This window comes from Ptychodera flava, chromosome 8 (genome assembly GCF_041260155.1).
Source record: "Ptychodera flava strain L36383 chromosome 8, AS_Pfla_20210202, whole genome shotgun sequence".
In the NCBI taxonomy this organism is placed as follows: domain Eukaryota; kingdom Metazoa; phylum Hemichordata; class Enteropneusta; family Ptychoderidae; genus Ptychodera; species Ptychodera flava.
Genome location: NC_091935.1, coordinates 44197148 through 44212847, shown reverse-complemented (window position 1 = coordinate 44212847; position 15700 = coordinate 44197148). Strand labels below are relative to the sequence as shown.

The following is a 15700-nucleotide window of genomic DNA, read 5'->3' as shown; positions in this document are numbered from 1 at the left end:
TTATCCCAGAAATTACGTGCTTCAAAGTAAAGATGATTTTGCTTATACTTTCCTCACTTGGAAGTTTCAACCATTCTTATAGTAGCAAATCAGAATAAAAATCAGGGGTTACCGTGCAAAGTTTGGTACCAGATAACAAATGAAACATTATTTGAAATTGAAATGGCCTCCATCCCTGTGAGAAAGACAATTTTTCGATTTTCGAAAATATAAGAGGTGAAAACTTTCTTACACCAAGAGCTTTAAAATAAGCCCCACAAGTGGTAGAGCAGCACAGAATGTGAAATATTGTGAGTCCGAATGCCTGTCCATGAGTTGCATTATACCTTAAGGCTTCATTCGCATATAAGATCAACGAACCTGGCAAGTTTGATGTTGACATGATAACGAGAATGAGATAAACTCGGGACCGGGACAAAATTTCAAAAAACAAGGTAGAGCCATTCACTAAATAAATGACAGATAGGAACAATTTATATTAGTGTCAAAGTATCCCCTAACCAGTCAAGATTCAATGTCACTGAGATCTGATGACAGATACTTTGTAATATCATTTTTGTCTCAGTTGAAGTAAGGTGAACTATTTCGTAAAGAACTCAACGGGAATACCATTCTTAATCGTTTACATTTGATCCCGCCTTAAACCAGTTAATAAGTCATTTGTCATCAAAGCTTAAGATACTTAGTACTTGATCTTCAAGTTGCAAAAGTAATTCACAAACATGAGTCATTTTTTCCAAAAAAAAAGTCAAGACCATATAAGCTTATCGAACAAAATTCAATTCAAATCAATGCAAAATTCCAACTTCATTGACTGTTTTTCTCTGCTCAAAGTATTTTAAGGTAAACATGGACGTATATTGTGTTTTGTATGTGCTACACAATCCCTTCAGAGATATTCTTTAAATGTATTATTAATGACACGGCGATGACGATATCAAACTTTATTTGGGCATTGGACAAATCACAGTAAATCTGCGTTATGCTGAGTGGAAATTATTGAAGTCAATTCAGCCTTTTTAATAGCTTTATCAAAATTACTAACAGGACTAAAATGTGGAAGAATAATGGAATTCAGGAAAAAAAATCGCACTCTGCCTCACCCCAAATTTTGCACGCCAAGGAAGGTGAAAAATAGCATACCGTGATGATGTCGTGCTGACTTCCATGATTGGACCACACAATGATGCGGTGGACGCGGCGCTACGCAGCCTTTTGACAAGAGCGCCCTCTATTCTCAGTTTACGGTGAGGTTAAGGTTCACAGTGGGCTGTGTGTCATGCCTCGGTTGTCGGTGACTGTTTATTAGGAGTGCACACATCAGGCAACTGGCAGAAGAGTACTCCAACGTATGCCAGCATTTACAACATTTGTGCGTCCGCACTTCACTAAATTCACTCAAGCACTTCGACAAAGCTGTTACCCTGTGGTGTATAACTTTCACTCAGCTAGGGAGTCTATTTGTAACCACGTTTCAAGTTCTCTTTCACGCACTTTTTCCAATATGGCCGAGCAACCTGCATTCACAACTTTCCCGCACTTTGCAACCAACGCTCTCCACGCCGGACAAGATGCCGATCAGTGGAAGTCGAAGGCTGTCGTTCCGCCAATTTCAATGTCGACAACATTCAAACAGTCAGCTCCTGGACAGCATTCGGTAAGTTCGAACGAACCCATCAATGCATCATGACATTACCTTAGCCGCGAGCTTACAGTCTGCTTGAAAGTAAAAGCACAATCTCAATCTGTACACGTAACGTAACCACGTACCGTGACGTTACGTATTTCGCTTGAATGTAAAAACTCCCAAGTATACACATAAGATATACCGTGTGTGTGTGTGTGTGTGTGTGTGTGTGTGTGTGTGTGTGTGTGTATAATATATATACATATATATATATATATATATATATATATGTGTGTGTGTGTGTGCCTGTGTCTGTCTGTCTGTCTGTAAATGAGAATAATATATATATATATATATATATATATATATATATATATATATATATATATATATATATGTATATATATATAACCAGTCATGTCAAAATCTGCCTTTGTGAAAGAAAAGAGAAAAGTCTATAAATGAAGTCTATATTCAAAAATCCAATCAATGTCAATGTTGATTTTTTGCAACTAATGTAGACATTTTGAATATCATGTATGTGAACACTAGTTGGTGATTTTCTGCGAGACAACAACTCTTGATGCAAAATCATATTAACATAAACTATAAAACATTTAGTACCAGTGAGGGTCCATGTTTGATGTGACCAGACTTTTTAAGTCTTGATGTATTGCATGAACACATATGTCATATTTTTGTTTTTGTAAATATATTTCTAGCTTTGGTGTGTGTTTGATTGCATCATGTCTACGTTTTACCACCAAGTTGGTTACTCTTTGACAAGACGTAGAATGATGATATAATGAAAAGCAGTGATACTTTTAATGTTAATAACACTTGAAATTAGTGACTAGAATTGGATAAAGAACTCCACATATTTAAAGGTCCAGGTTTATTTGTGTCATACAGTCTGTTTTTCACAAATCAGGCGTTTCTACTGTAAAGCTGTGTTATCAAATTTGCTTAGTCATAATTTTATCAGTTTGCTGTGCTTTTGGTCAGAGTTGCTGAGTTGCCTCAAATACAGATATAAAAATTGCTTAGTTGGCTCAAATACAGATATAAAAAGTTAAGGTTCCTTTTAGCTGCCGCTCTCTGAGTAAAACAGAGGGAAAAATTATTTTGTTTCTTTGTTTGGAAAACAGGAGAATAAAAAATTTTGAGATTTAGTTGTACTTATCTGTTTCAAACTTAATTCTCTCAAGCCTTTGATCTGAAAAGAATTCACTTGAGTCCAGATATATTCTTGCTAGGCATACATTTGTGCCTGAAATCCACCAATACAGGTGAAAATTATGTTTATCCATTATATTTCATTTGAGAAATAATATTTATTTTCTTTATATTCTCAACACAAGAATTTATAATAGAGGTACTTTGAAGTTTTTCATCTCATAGACTCTGAATATCAAAAGCTTCTTGCCAAGTGATTCAACATTTTAATATCAAAAGCTGCTTGCTAAGTAAATTAAAATGTTCACCTTATAGAAAACATACAGTTTTGACTTGAAAATTTTACAGATGTCATTGTCAAACAAAAATTGTCAGATTCTTCTCTGCAAAAGAAAATAGAGTGAAGCTGAAGTTGTCAATTTTCTCTCTATGTATTGTATCTAAGGTTGTCTTCCATTCTGAAGTAAGTGGTGTTGCTGCCGCTGGTTTTTCCAACAGTATGACCTCGCTGGTCTATAAATGTGTTTTTTTCAAATGGAAATTAGTTGATCAAGACCAGCCTGCCCAAGGCTATTGCTCATAATTCACGCAATAAATAACATAACAGATATTCATCATGTTGGTAATACTATACCAGTATGCTACCCCATTGTGTACATGTCACATGGGTAACACCCAGCGTGCGAAATTCACGCTAACCCGATTGCCCGAGACCAGCTATTTTTATGCCGGGCCAGTAACTCTTGAAAGATGTCCTGCTGTTCCTAAAGACGCGGGCCAGTAACTTTCACTATATGGAAAAGAGTTAACTCAAAGGTTTGCTAGCCTATATACCTGACAAAATTATTCAAAGAAACGAACTTTATTCTTTTAAGAGATTTGCGAAACGTGAAAATCGCAAAAGCTCAACAGACAGACACCTCGCCGCGACATTGCACTATTGGTATGTGAGGTGGTGAAATCTCCAACATAGGATATTTACCCACAGTTTTAGACAAGTCTAGTAGAGTCGGACCACGAAAATTGGGCTTGGCCAGACCGCGGGGCCAAATCTGCAAGGTACAAGTGAAACCCCCGATATTTTATCGAATATTTAGTCTACCCGCGATTTGACAAGTATAAAATCGTCAAGTATCGAGGTTAGGGTTGGATTGAGGAAGTCGGGCTTGTCAAGATCTGTTAGGTGGTAAAATCTCCGATATACATTGGATATTTGCCCGCGATTTAAAAGTCTAGAGTTGACTAGTATCGATATTGGAGTCACTAGCTGTGGGTCCATAGCTGTGGTGTTTTCGGACTGGGTTTCTGTCTTTTACGGGCTGGTTTTGGCCTTTACGTTTTTAACCCCGCCACCACACACGTGCAAGAGACCCAAGGCAAGTCACTGTCACGTAGCCTATAGTATCGATGTTAGAGTCAAGCCAATAAATATCAAGTAAATATCTGTGATTTCACGTATTGAGGCAAGTAATTCTAGAATTCTAGAATTGTCCAGTATCGTTTATTAGAGTCCTAAAATCGCCGATAGGTACCAGCCTGAAGTAAAATATCGGCAACGAGTCGTTCTTGTACACAGGCGCTCCTTAGCTGGGTAGTCTGCTAAGTAGATTAATTTTCAGCTCGATCTATCAATCCCGCAGTCGATATGCCCGCCACTGCAACCTATTTAGGTTGCAGTGGCGGGCACAACGACTACGGGATCGATAAATCGAGCCGAAAATCGATCTATTTAGCAGACTACCCAGCTAAGGAGCGTCTGTGTTCTTGTATGGTTCAGTACCGATATTTAGAACGGTGTATAGATTGTTATGTATGACAGAAATATTTTTGACGTCAAACTTCGATACGAAAAAGTAAATGTCCGATAGGCTATTTAAACATTGTGCAAAATCGCGCCGTGATTGTAACTTGACCTTGATTGCCATATGCCTTGGTCACCTGTAAAGGATTACATTTTTGTGATTAGTCTTTTCACGTGGGTTTTGACAGTTCAGTATCGTTTCTCTTAACCTTTTCAAGCCTGACTTTCTGTTAACTTACCACAGCAACCCCTATACATAGGGCTTTTAGCCCTGAAAGGGTTAATCAGTTGCCCTAGTTTTTTGTATTAATCCCTTCCTTAAATTTGATGATAGTTATCTTCCCTCAAAGAGGAGAAGCCAGAATTGTTTTTGAAAGGGTCAACTGTTGTAATGACTCTATTTGTGTGTGGTCCGGTGTTTGTGGTGCCAAAACTTATACCCATCCCTGATCGGAGTTCTGGACGCTTAGCTTTTTCATGTTGGCACATGTTTCAAGCCCACGCTTGAGCTCTTTTTCTCGACGTAGTAGAAATACTTGCTGTTAACGGCTTTTTTAGAAATAGAAATGTTTTATGTGTTTGTGCTTAACCTTTCACTAATTTCATAATTTTTTTTTGCACTGAGATCAATTGCCCAAACTTTTGGTTTGATAGTCATCTTCATTTGCTTTCCTCTAAAAAAATTGAAAGGCACAAAATCAGTTTGAGAAGTGGTGTCTTTTTATTTTTTCGATTAAATTTACTTGGCCCCTATACTGAGCGCGGGTAAAAAATCTGTTCTATGTTTGGATTTGACTTGAGGATCGGACCAGTTGATTTTCTTTAGGGCCAGTGATTTTTTAAAGTTGCTGGCCCGCTTGGCCAGTAGAGATTTTGTGTGAGCTTCACACACTGGTAACACCCAAGAAGAGGTGCTGTCTTAAACTAATGACATCATACCTGCCAAAGACAAAGCACAAATGTCCCATAATGTCTTCACTTGCACAGTTTGTTACCTCATACCACTTGGTGAATGTTGCTAGTCACATTTGTGCTATTTGTTTTCATTTCACTGAGACACATTTCATATGTGACACACACACTGACACACCCACACTCACACCCACACACACACCAGAGAGTAGCACAATTCAGTTTGGCATGACCTAGTTTCATCAGACAATTCATAAGTGTAGGTTACTGGTTTAGCTCAATCAGGTGACATTCTTATCATGTTTGATACCGATAGGGCCAAAGTGACCTACTTTGTGTTTTGTCCAGTCACTGACCGACTGACCGCCATTCCATCAAGTGTGCAGAGATGACAGTGCAAGACAAGTTGTACTGTGTACTCAGAGTATCTCATGGGTCATAATGTCATGCGTATGTTGTTCTGGTATATATTGAACTACTAATCTAGTCAATTATTGCTAGATTTTCACCTGAACAACCCATAGTGCTGACTAAGACTTTTCAGAGTGACTATCCATGCATACTTTTAACTGCACAATACTTTGGTCTCATTCAGTGCTTGTGAATACAAACAATTAACAAAAGTTTAGAATTACCAGAATTGCCATGCAGTCAGTAGTTTAGATTTCAAGATTTAGAACAGCAGTGTGCCGTCTAAGCCAGTCAGATGTATCACTGATATGCCGTACATGAGTGTTCTCTTTGACCTGAGAAAATTTAACACATCACATTTGTTGATACAAAGCTACATGACTTGACAATTTGAAGAAATTCCGAAATTGACTCAAAGAGTTCAAATATCTTCATTGTAAGAACATACATGATTTGCTTTATGGGGCTTCATCTTTCCAATTGATGGCAGTTTCCTCTTTACAATCCAGAGAAGGACAATAGAGGGTATACATGTACCTATGTTCAGAAAACCTAGCTGACAGACAAAATTCTACCTGACTCACAAATGATGACCTTTCAACTCTAGATAATTGGTGAAAGCTTGTCTGTCATATGCTGGCCTGTTTAGTGCAGATTAACCTTTGTATAAAATCTACATAATATTGTTTCCATACTGTAACCTGTGGGTTATCAACCAGGGGTGGATTTACGCCTGTTGGTCAGCCTCTGTGCCTTGATCATTACCATGTACCAATTATGAAGTATGGGTATAGGCTACATTTGAAACTGGCATTGAATAGCTCAAGAAGAAATCTGTATGCAGATTTCAACTGAAAGTCTCAACCATATAGTTTTCGTGCAATGTATGCAGATTTGCCACATACAGTATTTGTCTATTTAGGTATTTAGTGATGACAATCAATATATTGTTTCATTTTGTCATCAGGTGTGTGCCTCAACAAAATACATGTATGTTCATTTACCTTCTGAAATTCCTTAAATGAAAATGGTGGAACTTGGGACTTATTCAGCAAATCATGCAGACTTATAGACTTTTACAGTATCTTTGTATTGTGCACTGTACCTTTCACAAGAAAATACTCTACTTCATGATGATTGTGAGAATTAAGCAAGAATCAATTAGTTAAAATATGTTATTAAGATTTTTAGTTTAAGATACCAGCATTTCTCTAAGTCTGACATCAAGTAAACTTAATTCAGTTCAGAGTGCCTCCATTCTGATCCCTGGATGGAGATCTACAGTATTTGAATCAAGAGATATGTACTCAGGGCTGAACCAAAATTTAGATATGCTTTTTTCAATTGCTAGTTCTTCAATCTTCTTATCGTAGCAAATGAACTGTACACACTTCTATCATTTGAGCTGAAAGAGCCGTAATTTGTTAATTTAAACAATATGTTGCATTTTTTGCATGAATGAATTTGATGTTTTCCTTTTGTAAGCTACAGTCTATACAATACAGTCACCCTCTACATTGTATTAAAATGAAGTGTTTGGTCTAGACTGCTTTTTTTGGTCAAATTAGTAATCCAAGTAGTAAAAGAGCATTCATGAATAGTTTTTGTATCATATCAACGTGAATGGTGCTGTATTTATTGAGACTTTTCCGTAAAGTGTACAGTTTAATCATTTCAGAACATACACTACATGGTTAACATTTGTTCATACACATTTTAAAGGGGCAGATTTGTAATCAGCTTTATCTCTGAATGAATTGATTAGCTGGAAACAACTTTCATTGGAGAACAAAGGATGAGATTAAAAAAATTACATGCTAGTCAACATCAACTGGAACAACTTGCAAGAACTAGGAATTGCAAACTGCCCCTTTAAGGAACAACTTAGAACTACGTCTTCATTTTATATGAAACTTTATCAATACAAATTGCAATCCCTTGATCTTTTACCATGACTTTGTAAACTAAAGAAGTCCATTACTGGTAATTTTCTATCCTTCAAAGAGTTTATTTGTACTGATGACAGCAACCAGAGGATTCCAATATCAGATCCATAGCAAAGACTAAAAATTTCTGTTCTGAAAGTCATTCATTACTTTTCATTACACAGGGCTTTGAGTATGGTCGCAGTGGTAATCCAACCAGAAATTGCTTTGAAGAATGTGTTGCTTCCTTGGAAGATGGCAAATACTGTGAGTTCAGTCTGTGCTTTTGTTGTTCAATAACTGTGTCCACTACTTTATCAAATATAAAAGAGAAAATATGGCATAAAATACAATAACAGTTTTTGTGATAATGTTTTCTCATAAAGACAAGCTATCTTGAAGCAATATAGCTAGTTTGACTTATTGTATGACTTGCATTACAAATATCAATAACAGAGTCATAAGCTCTGACTTATGACAATCATTCCTAAATACTATATATTTTTCCTATATTCTTCCTCAATTATGTGGAAATACAAAACAATAGCCTTGTACATGCAGGATATTGTTCAATAGCTAATGTTAATGTCAACAAGTTTGGACAAGAATTACAAAGTTGTCAGCCACAGCATTGGACATTACATATGTACAGGCAATGCAGTTGTTGACACATAATGTGTTTCAGTATGATTTTGATTTTTAGAGTGGAACAAGAAACAGTATTTTCACACAGAATCCGTGGAAAATTCATTAAAAGTTACAAAAGTTAATGGCATGATAATGTTTGTTTACCTCAATAGTATTAACTTCTACACATGGTCTTTGCAGACTATGTGATAGATACATGTACAGTGTATACTTAGATTGGTTTTGATGTCATGTATCTGTAGGTTTGGCAACAGCATCTGGACTGGCAGCCACTCTGAATGTGACACATCTACTGAATGCCGGTGATCACATCGTTAGTATGGATGACCTCTATGGCGGAACCAATCGATACTTCCAGAAATGTGCCAGTAAACTGGGATTGCAGACAACTTTTGTAGATTGTAGAGATCCACAGAATGTCAAGAGTGCGATCAAAGCCAATACAAAGGTAATGGTGTTTTTACAGTTTCAAAGACCAGTACAGGATAAAATTGAACACAACAACAATCACAAAAAATTATAAATATTGCATCAATGAGCTTTATATTGTAGCCTTATGAACATTTTCTGTGTTCTATTATCTGCAGAGGTTGAAGTGATGACATTGTTGTTATGCAGTGACAAGAATAGTCACAGAACTTTTCAAACTTAAATTGTAGAATTTCAGAAAAACTGTGAAAAGTTCATAAACTCCTTGAGCTTCTTAATGAGTCTTCATACGCCAAAGACCAGAAAATGATTGTAAACATTTTAGAGTCTATATATCTGTCCCCAAGGCCTATTCTGCAGTGAGATTTTTGGCAGCTTTTCAGTATACCTGCAAAATGCCAATAAATTTTGATGAATGAATAAGATTTCATGTTGCTCTAGTTGATATTGACCAGTCATGTGATTATTTTCTGTATTTTCATTGGTAGATGGTCTGGATTGAAACGCCAACCAATCCCATGATGAAAATTGCAGATATACAAGCCATCTCAGAAGTTGTACATCAATTTAAAGATGTCTTTGTTGTTGTTGACAACACATTTGCATCTCCCTACTTCCAGGTAGGAGGTTGATGTTCATCTTTAAGTATAGAACTCTAGACATGTCAATCTTTTATGAAAACAAACCATTAATATTTCCTAATTTACAACCAAAGTTATCGCAATTTTGAGACGTGAAAAAAAATGATGTATTGCTCATATCTTTGATATCCACAATGATAGCCTGTAAAATCACTGATATCGGTGAGATGGGAGTGAAGCAGACAATACGGATAACTACCACCATCCTATCAAGGGCTGTGTTTATGTTGCTATTGTCATCTTTGATTAAATTTTGATGTGCAAGTCAGTAACAAACACAACTACAGGTACATGGTAATCTTGTCAGTAACACAACTCACCATTGATTCAAAATTTTAAGATTTGTCTCAGCTGTTATTGAAAAAAAGGCTACAGTTAGAGTAAGAAAAATTTCAAGTTGATATGCTTTAGTATGCAATAACATGATATAAATACACAATATTTGTGTTGACTTAGATTCATGCCTGAAATAGCCAATGATTTGTCTTTATATTGGCAAGAGAGTATTGAAAAAATATCAAGAAATTGAGATATTACCCATGGATTTATCAATTCTCTGTAAATTTATGGATGACGAAACGAGCATGACAGGTCATAAATCTGTTGAAACTTGCATTGAATGTTTAACAATGATATAATTCCTGTGTTCATGTTCTATACAGAGACCATTGGATTTTGGTGCTGATATTGTTGTACACTCTGTCACCAAGTATCTGAATGGTCACTCTGACTGTATCATGGGTGTCATTGTCACAAATAATGATGAACTTCATGAACGACTTAGGTTTCTGCAAAATGGTAAGAATTTATGTCTAATGAATAATTTGGGTTTTTTTATCTAGATTGACAGAAATACTCATAATGTTGTCAGTTTGTTTCAATAGGCTTTTTGAAATTTTACAAGTGTTTACGTACAAATCAATCATATTTATTGAAATAAGGCTGTAAGCCAAAGGAATGGCATTGTGCTCCACAATGGGATTTTGAATGGTATGACATCCCTGTTTATTTAGCAATCTATTCATATGTTGATAACCATAAAAAATACATTTTCACAACAAAAAAATATGCAAATTGTGGAGTGTTATGTAAATTACTGTCCCTCTCTTTTTCCAAGCTGTGGAGAACACTGAATGGTTCCGGGTTATAAAAATAATGTTAACAAAAAGTAGCAAAGAATAAGTGGTTGCAACCTGGACTGGTATCTATGGAGAATAATATTCCTGTCAAGGGATTTTCAGAGATTACCAACTTTTTATGTAAATTTACTGCTTCTCATGCAGAAACTATCACAACTGTAGTGAATTTTGCTGTGAAATACCAGAAGTACCGGTAATAATAAAAATCCTGTGAGATTTGTATCAACACTTTTATTTTGGCTATGATGACATTGCAAAATCTGCATTGGGTGATCTATGTTCACAGTCCTTGAGGGTTCATTGCAATGTGTTCTTGTACAAGATAGTACACTACCATAGTAGAAAGTGAAAGAGTACATTATCTGTGTATTTATAGGATTTCTGTCATTGCTATTTACAGAACACAATGAGCAGTTAAAGTGAAAGCACTGCCCTGAATCTGTAACATTAGGACCCAGTCATGCAAATTATATGTTATCAGAATTAATGTGTTTGTCATGTCTTTCTTTTGTCAGCCCTTGGTGCTGTTCCATCACCCTTTGATTGTTACCTTGCCAACCGCGGCTTGAAAACTCTACACTTGAGAATGCGTGAGCACCAACGTAATGCTTTTGCTGTGGCAAGGTACTTGGAGAATAATCCAAGGGTGGAGCAAGTCATCTTCCCAGGTAAGGTGTGACTCATGTGAAGATGTTGATACGTGAAAATTTCTGAATATGTGAACATTGTACCTCAACATGTATTCTCTATATATTTTGAACAAAGCATTATTTTTGATGTAGAATTTTAGCACAGCAATACTAAAAATTTGTATTTGATCTCAAAAGGGGTGAAATTTCTCATTTATGAAAAGACTTTGTTGTTATCAGTCATATTATGATATTGTTGCCACAATGACATTACCAGTTATTCCATTAACCCAAAATCCAAAATAAAGAAAAAAATGCTTTATTCAGCATTGACCTTGTACCTTAGAGACACTGGTATTTCTAGTACCTGCCTTTTAGAGCATTCATTTTAGAGATATTTGTAACCCTTGAATTCTAGCTATTAATCATGACATTCAGCACTATACCAACATATTTTGTATGATTGTCATGGCAGGATTGCCTTCACATCCTCAGCATGACTTAGCTAAGAAACAGATGAGAGGTTTCAGTGGGATGATCTCATTCTGCATCAAGGGAGGACTTCAAGAAGCATCAATGTTCTTGAAATCTGTGAAACTCTTCACTCTAGCTGAAAGTCTTGGAGGATATGAAAGTCTCTGTGAACATCCGTAAGTCACTTGTTCTGAAAGTTTTTGAGATCACAACATGACATTAAAGGGACTAAGTCGCTGTCTTTTCAAATTATTTCCATAATTTTGTTCAATATTGAGCAACTATGCAGTCCATGTAGTTCTGCACACTGAAACATGATAAATTGTTGGTCAGCAGATCTCTACTCCCTTCCTGCCTGTAGATATGACAGTGCTTTGATGTTAATTTGTGGTAAATACCACAAGTGATATCCCCAACAGATTAACATCTTATGTGTATACATAGACAAGGTCACAATCCCCCTACCACCGATTGGGAAACACCGATTGGGAAACGTTTATTGTTTTAACATGTGAAGTACTGGATTAAGAAATGTATGCGCATTATGGTTTGGCACTCTGTATTCCATACCCATTTTCGTAGCGTTTTTCTTTCGAACATTTGTTACCCAGAACCACTGATATATACTCTAATGTGTGAAGCCTACATTGACCATTTCAAAAAAATGAACAATCCATTAGGTTGTGGAGAGATCAGTCATTGGGTTTTATTGTTTTGATTTCCGTAAAACAAAATAGCAGTTACAGTAGCTCGCCTGCATTCCAGTGCAGTAAACAGCGTTTTCTCACTTTACCAGTCGCCTGATAATTAACTTTTACAACAGGTATCACATGAAATGTGGTGTTTGTTTTGGTGTGGGGATGGATTGTTTTCAAACCGAAATGAAGCCCTACAATTACAAACACAGACATCTTATCAGGCATTCCCAACCGGTGTGTGGAGGGACTGTGACAAAGTGTAAGCAGAGCTCTGATGATTGGTAATTCAACATATCTTTGTAAGCAGAACAACGTACTTCTCAGATGAACCAAAAAATAAATATTGAAAATATAGTGACTTTGACCCTTGAACTCCTGGCTGTAGTTGTGAGAAGTGTGAAATTAGAATGACTCAAGTGAAGCAAGTTTTCTGGTTTCAGAAGCTGAACAAGAGAGTATTGTTATATGCAGCTTGTATTTCTGAATTTATGTGTTGTTACAGAACCCATTTGTAAACCACCAATTTTGAATTTTCCTTTCTTTGACAGAGCTATTATGACACATTCATCAGTGCCTGAAGCAGAGCGTGCTGTCCTCGGTATCAGTGATACTCTGATCCGTCTTTCCGTTGGCATTGAAGACACAGATGACCTCATTGCAGATATTGACCAAGCTTTAAAAGCTGCTGTAAGTACATGTGAACATTCTATTCAAAACACTGATTCATCTTTGATGTGACAGGAGTGTTTTAGAATTCAGTTAGCTCGTAATAAAATTTTTTTGAGAGAGAGAGCTGCATGAATAAATGTGTAAATTGGTTTATTCTAGTATATGTAAGTAAGTGCATTTGTTTACCAGTATAGGTACATCACATATGTATGTATGTGAATACGTATATGTGTGTTTGTCTTTAAGACTTCTGATCTGCACATTTTACATTTGAATTGTGTTGAAACATCGTAAATTTAGCGTAGTAAAATTTCCACATGCGAATGAGTTTACATGTACAAACAGTAAAATACAAATTCAGGATTTTATACAGAACTATAGTTTGTTGGTTCCAAAGGATGTTGTCATCCACATTTGTTCAAATTATGCCCTCAACAATTGTGTAATTCTAATTGCTTGGTCCCACACAGAGCTGAGTCTTCTTTTGGCATTGTCAAGCATTAGATCAATGCTGTAATGATGTCACTGACACCTGTGCTAGATCTTTACCAATGTAAATACCAGGTTTGCATTCCCATCAAGTAGTGGCTCAGTATCATTGGTGCTATTTTCAACTTTGCTGCTTGCAGCTAGTAAAGTTTATTTTAACAATAGTCATGACAGATCAGTGCCTTCTATGAATTAAAAGTTCACTGTGTCTATTGCAACTAATTTGATTATACATGTCTTATTTTCAAAAATGAGTTCAAAAGACAAACCTTTGTTTGAGAAGGCCCATTTCTTCCAAATTTTACTAGTATGAAGCTTACCGGCAGTACAGTGCTCACCAATTGAAATGTCTTTGTCTTGAAATGTTTCAGTAATTTACTATATTTCTATCCACAGATACCTACCGTCTAGATAGTGGGTCAGTCCATGCTATGCTGCAGTGACTCCATATTGCAATCCTATATAGGCTGTAAGGCTGTTGTGGAGATCAGATTATTAACACACTTAAGAAAGAAAAAACTAACTTGCTAGATCAATGAAAATACAAATACAAAATAATGTTAAAATTTGAGAATTTACCATGGATATTCAAGGTATGCTTGTTGTCACGTTCAATAATACTGGTATTTCAAGATACTAGAGATTTTTATCATGTTTTGCTGGAATTATGTGTGTACATTTTAAGTTTTGATGACAGATGACGGCATAACATCAAGTAAGCGTGTATATTTTCCAAATCCCAAAACTTACTTTCAATATCATATTTTATGTGTGTTACACATCAAGTCCAAGGTTACAATGATTACACAGTGCTGTAAATTAATCTTCTATTACAGAGAACATGACAAAAGCAAGATACGTTTTAAAGTTCTGAACTTTAACAGAATGGTTCTACTCCGGAATAAAAAGGACGCGATGCGTTCTACAGACTCCGTACGCCCAAATAATCACGTGATGCCGGTACAAACAAACCCACATGTGTACTGAACGCGTATGGAAATACACGTACGTCTGTGCGCGTTTGCGCACATGGCTTTGTTGTACCGTGGTCGATTCGAATTCCGGGTTTGGCCTATTTTACAGACATTGCGCACAATTCAAGGTGATGTAAACAATTGTATCCAAACATTTGTTGACCAGGCAGGCAATAAAATGGGTCATTGAAAAAGATTGTTGTGAATTCCTGTTATTTCCCCTGTACTCTACATTTTTAAAGCAGTGATGTTGTGCAAGATGTGCAGTCTACAATCTCCCTCCCATTGTCTATGCACACTGAATATTTTTTTATTTTAACATTACCAGTACTTGCAACTTTTCAAAAATCTGTTCATATTCCAAACTGTCATGTTGGATGGATGGAGTCCTCACGGTACACATACATACAATTAAATGATAACACATGACAGTGAGGGTAATATCACGGTTTGTGGCATACCCAAGGGATGGTGATTCCGATCAAAATATTGCCCAAGCCGCAGGCCACAAATTGTGATATTGCCCGATCTTCATATGTTAGAAATTTTATTACACCGAACATTTAAAATCATCACAAAATCCAATATTTGTACTCCGAGCATTGAATGACAGTTTGAAATGATGCACAAATTTTCATATGACATATTTTAAATATCTTGTACGGCTAGTGGGCGAGAGTCTAGGGTATCAAAGAGCAAATCAAACCGTGTTATATCACTGTTTTCGAAATGTGACATGGCAGAGTTTTAGCAACTTACGAGATCATTACTATAGGTACTATAGGTGAGGTGTAATAAACAATATCATGACATATACAACAGACATGATTCATCACTCCCTGTACAGTTATATTGGTTTTGACAATGAGAGTGGATCTTGCATGTCAACCAAGCCCTTATGATAGACATTTCATATGTATAACAAAAAACTGACATATATGACATATACAACAGACATGATTCATCACTCCCTGTACAGTTATATTGGTTTTGACAATGAGAGTGGATCTTGCATGTCAACCAAGCCCTTATGATAGACATTTCATATGTATAACAAA

The 15700-nt window shown here is 36.2% G+C and overlaps 1 protein-coding gene across 1 annotated transcript; it reads left to right on the top strand.

Annotated features, from left to right (window-relative positions):
- Positions 1-1272: 1272 nt before the first annotated feature.
- Positions 1273-14409, top strand: LOC139139401 (cystathionine gamma-lyase-like). Its single transcript, XM_070708310.1, has 9 exons — positions 1273-1657; positions 8038-8119; positions 8743-8948; positions 9418-9549; positions 10233-10368; positions 11225-11377; positions 11814-11988; positions 13059-13197; positions 14065-14409. Exons 1-9 carry the CDS (start codon positions 1352-1354, stop codon positions 14077-14079), a joined length of 1344 nt encoding a protein of 447 aa, XP_070564411.1. The 5' UTR covers positions 1273-1351; the 3' UTR covers positions 14080-14409.
- The last annotated feature ends 1291 nt before the right edge of the window (positions 14410-15700 follow it).

Coding starts and splice junctions, on each gene's coding strand:
- LOC139139401 (XM_070708310.1), top strand. CDS start 1,352: ATGCCAGCATTTACAACATTTGTGCGTCCGCACTTCACTAAATTCACT. Junction 10,369..11,224: donor ACTTAGGTTTCTGCAAAATG/GTAAGAATTTAT, acceptor TTCTTTTGTCAG/CCCTTGGTGCTGTTCCATCA. Junction 11,378..11,813: donor GGAGCAAGTCATCTTCCCAG/GTAAGGTGTGAC, acceptor TTGTCATGGCAG/GATTGCCTTCACATCCTCAG.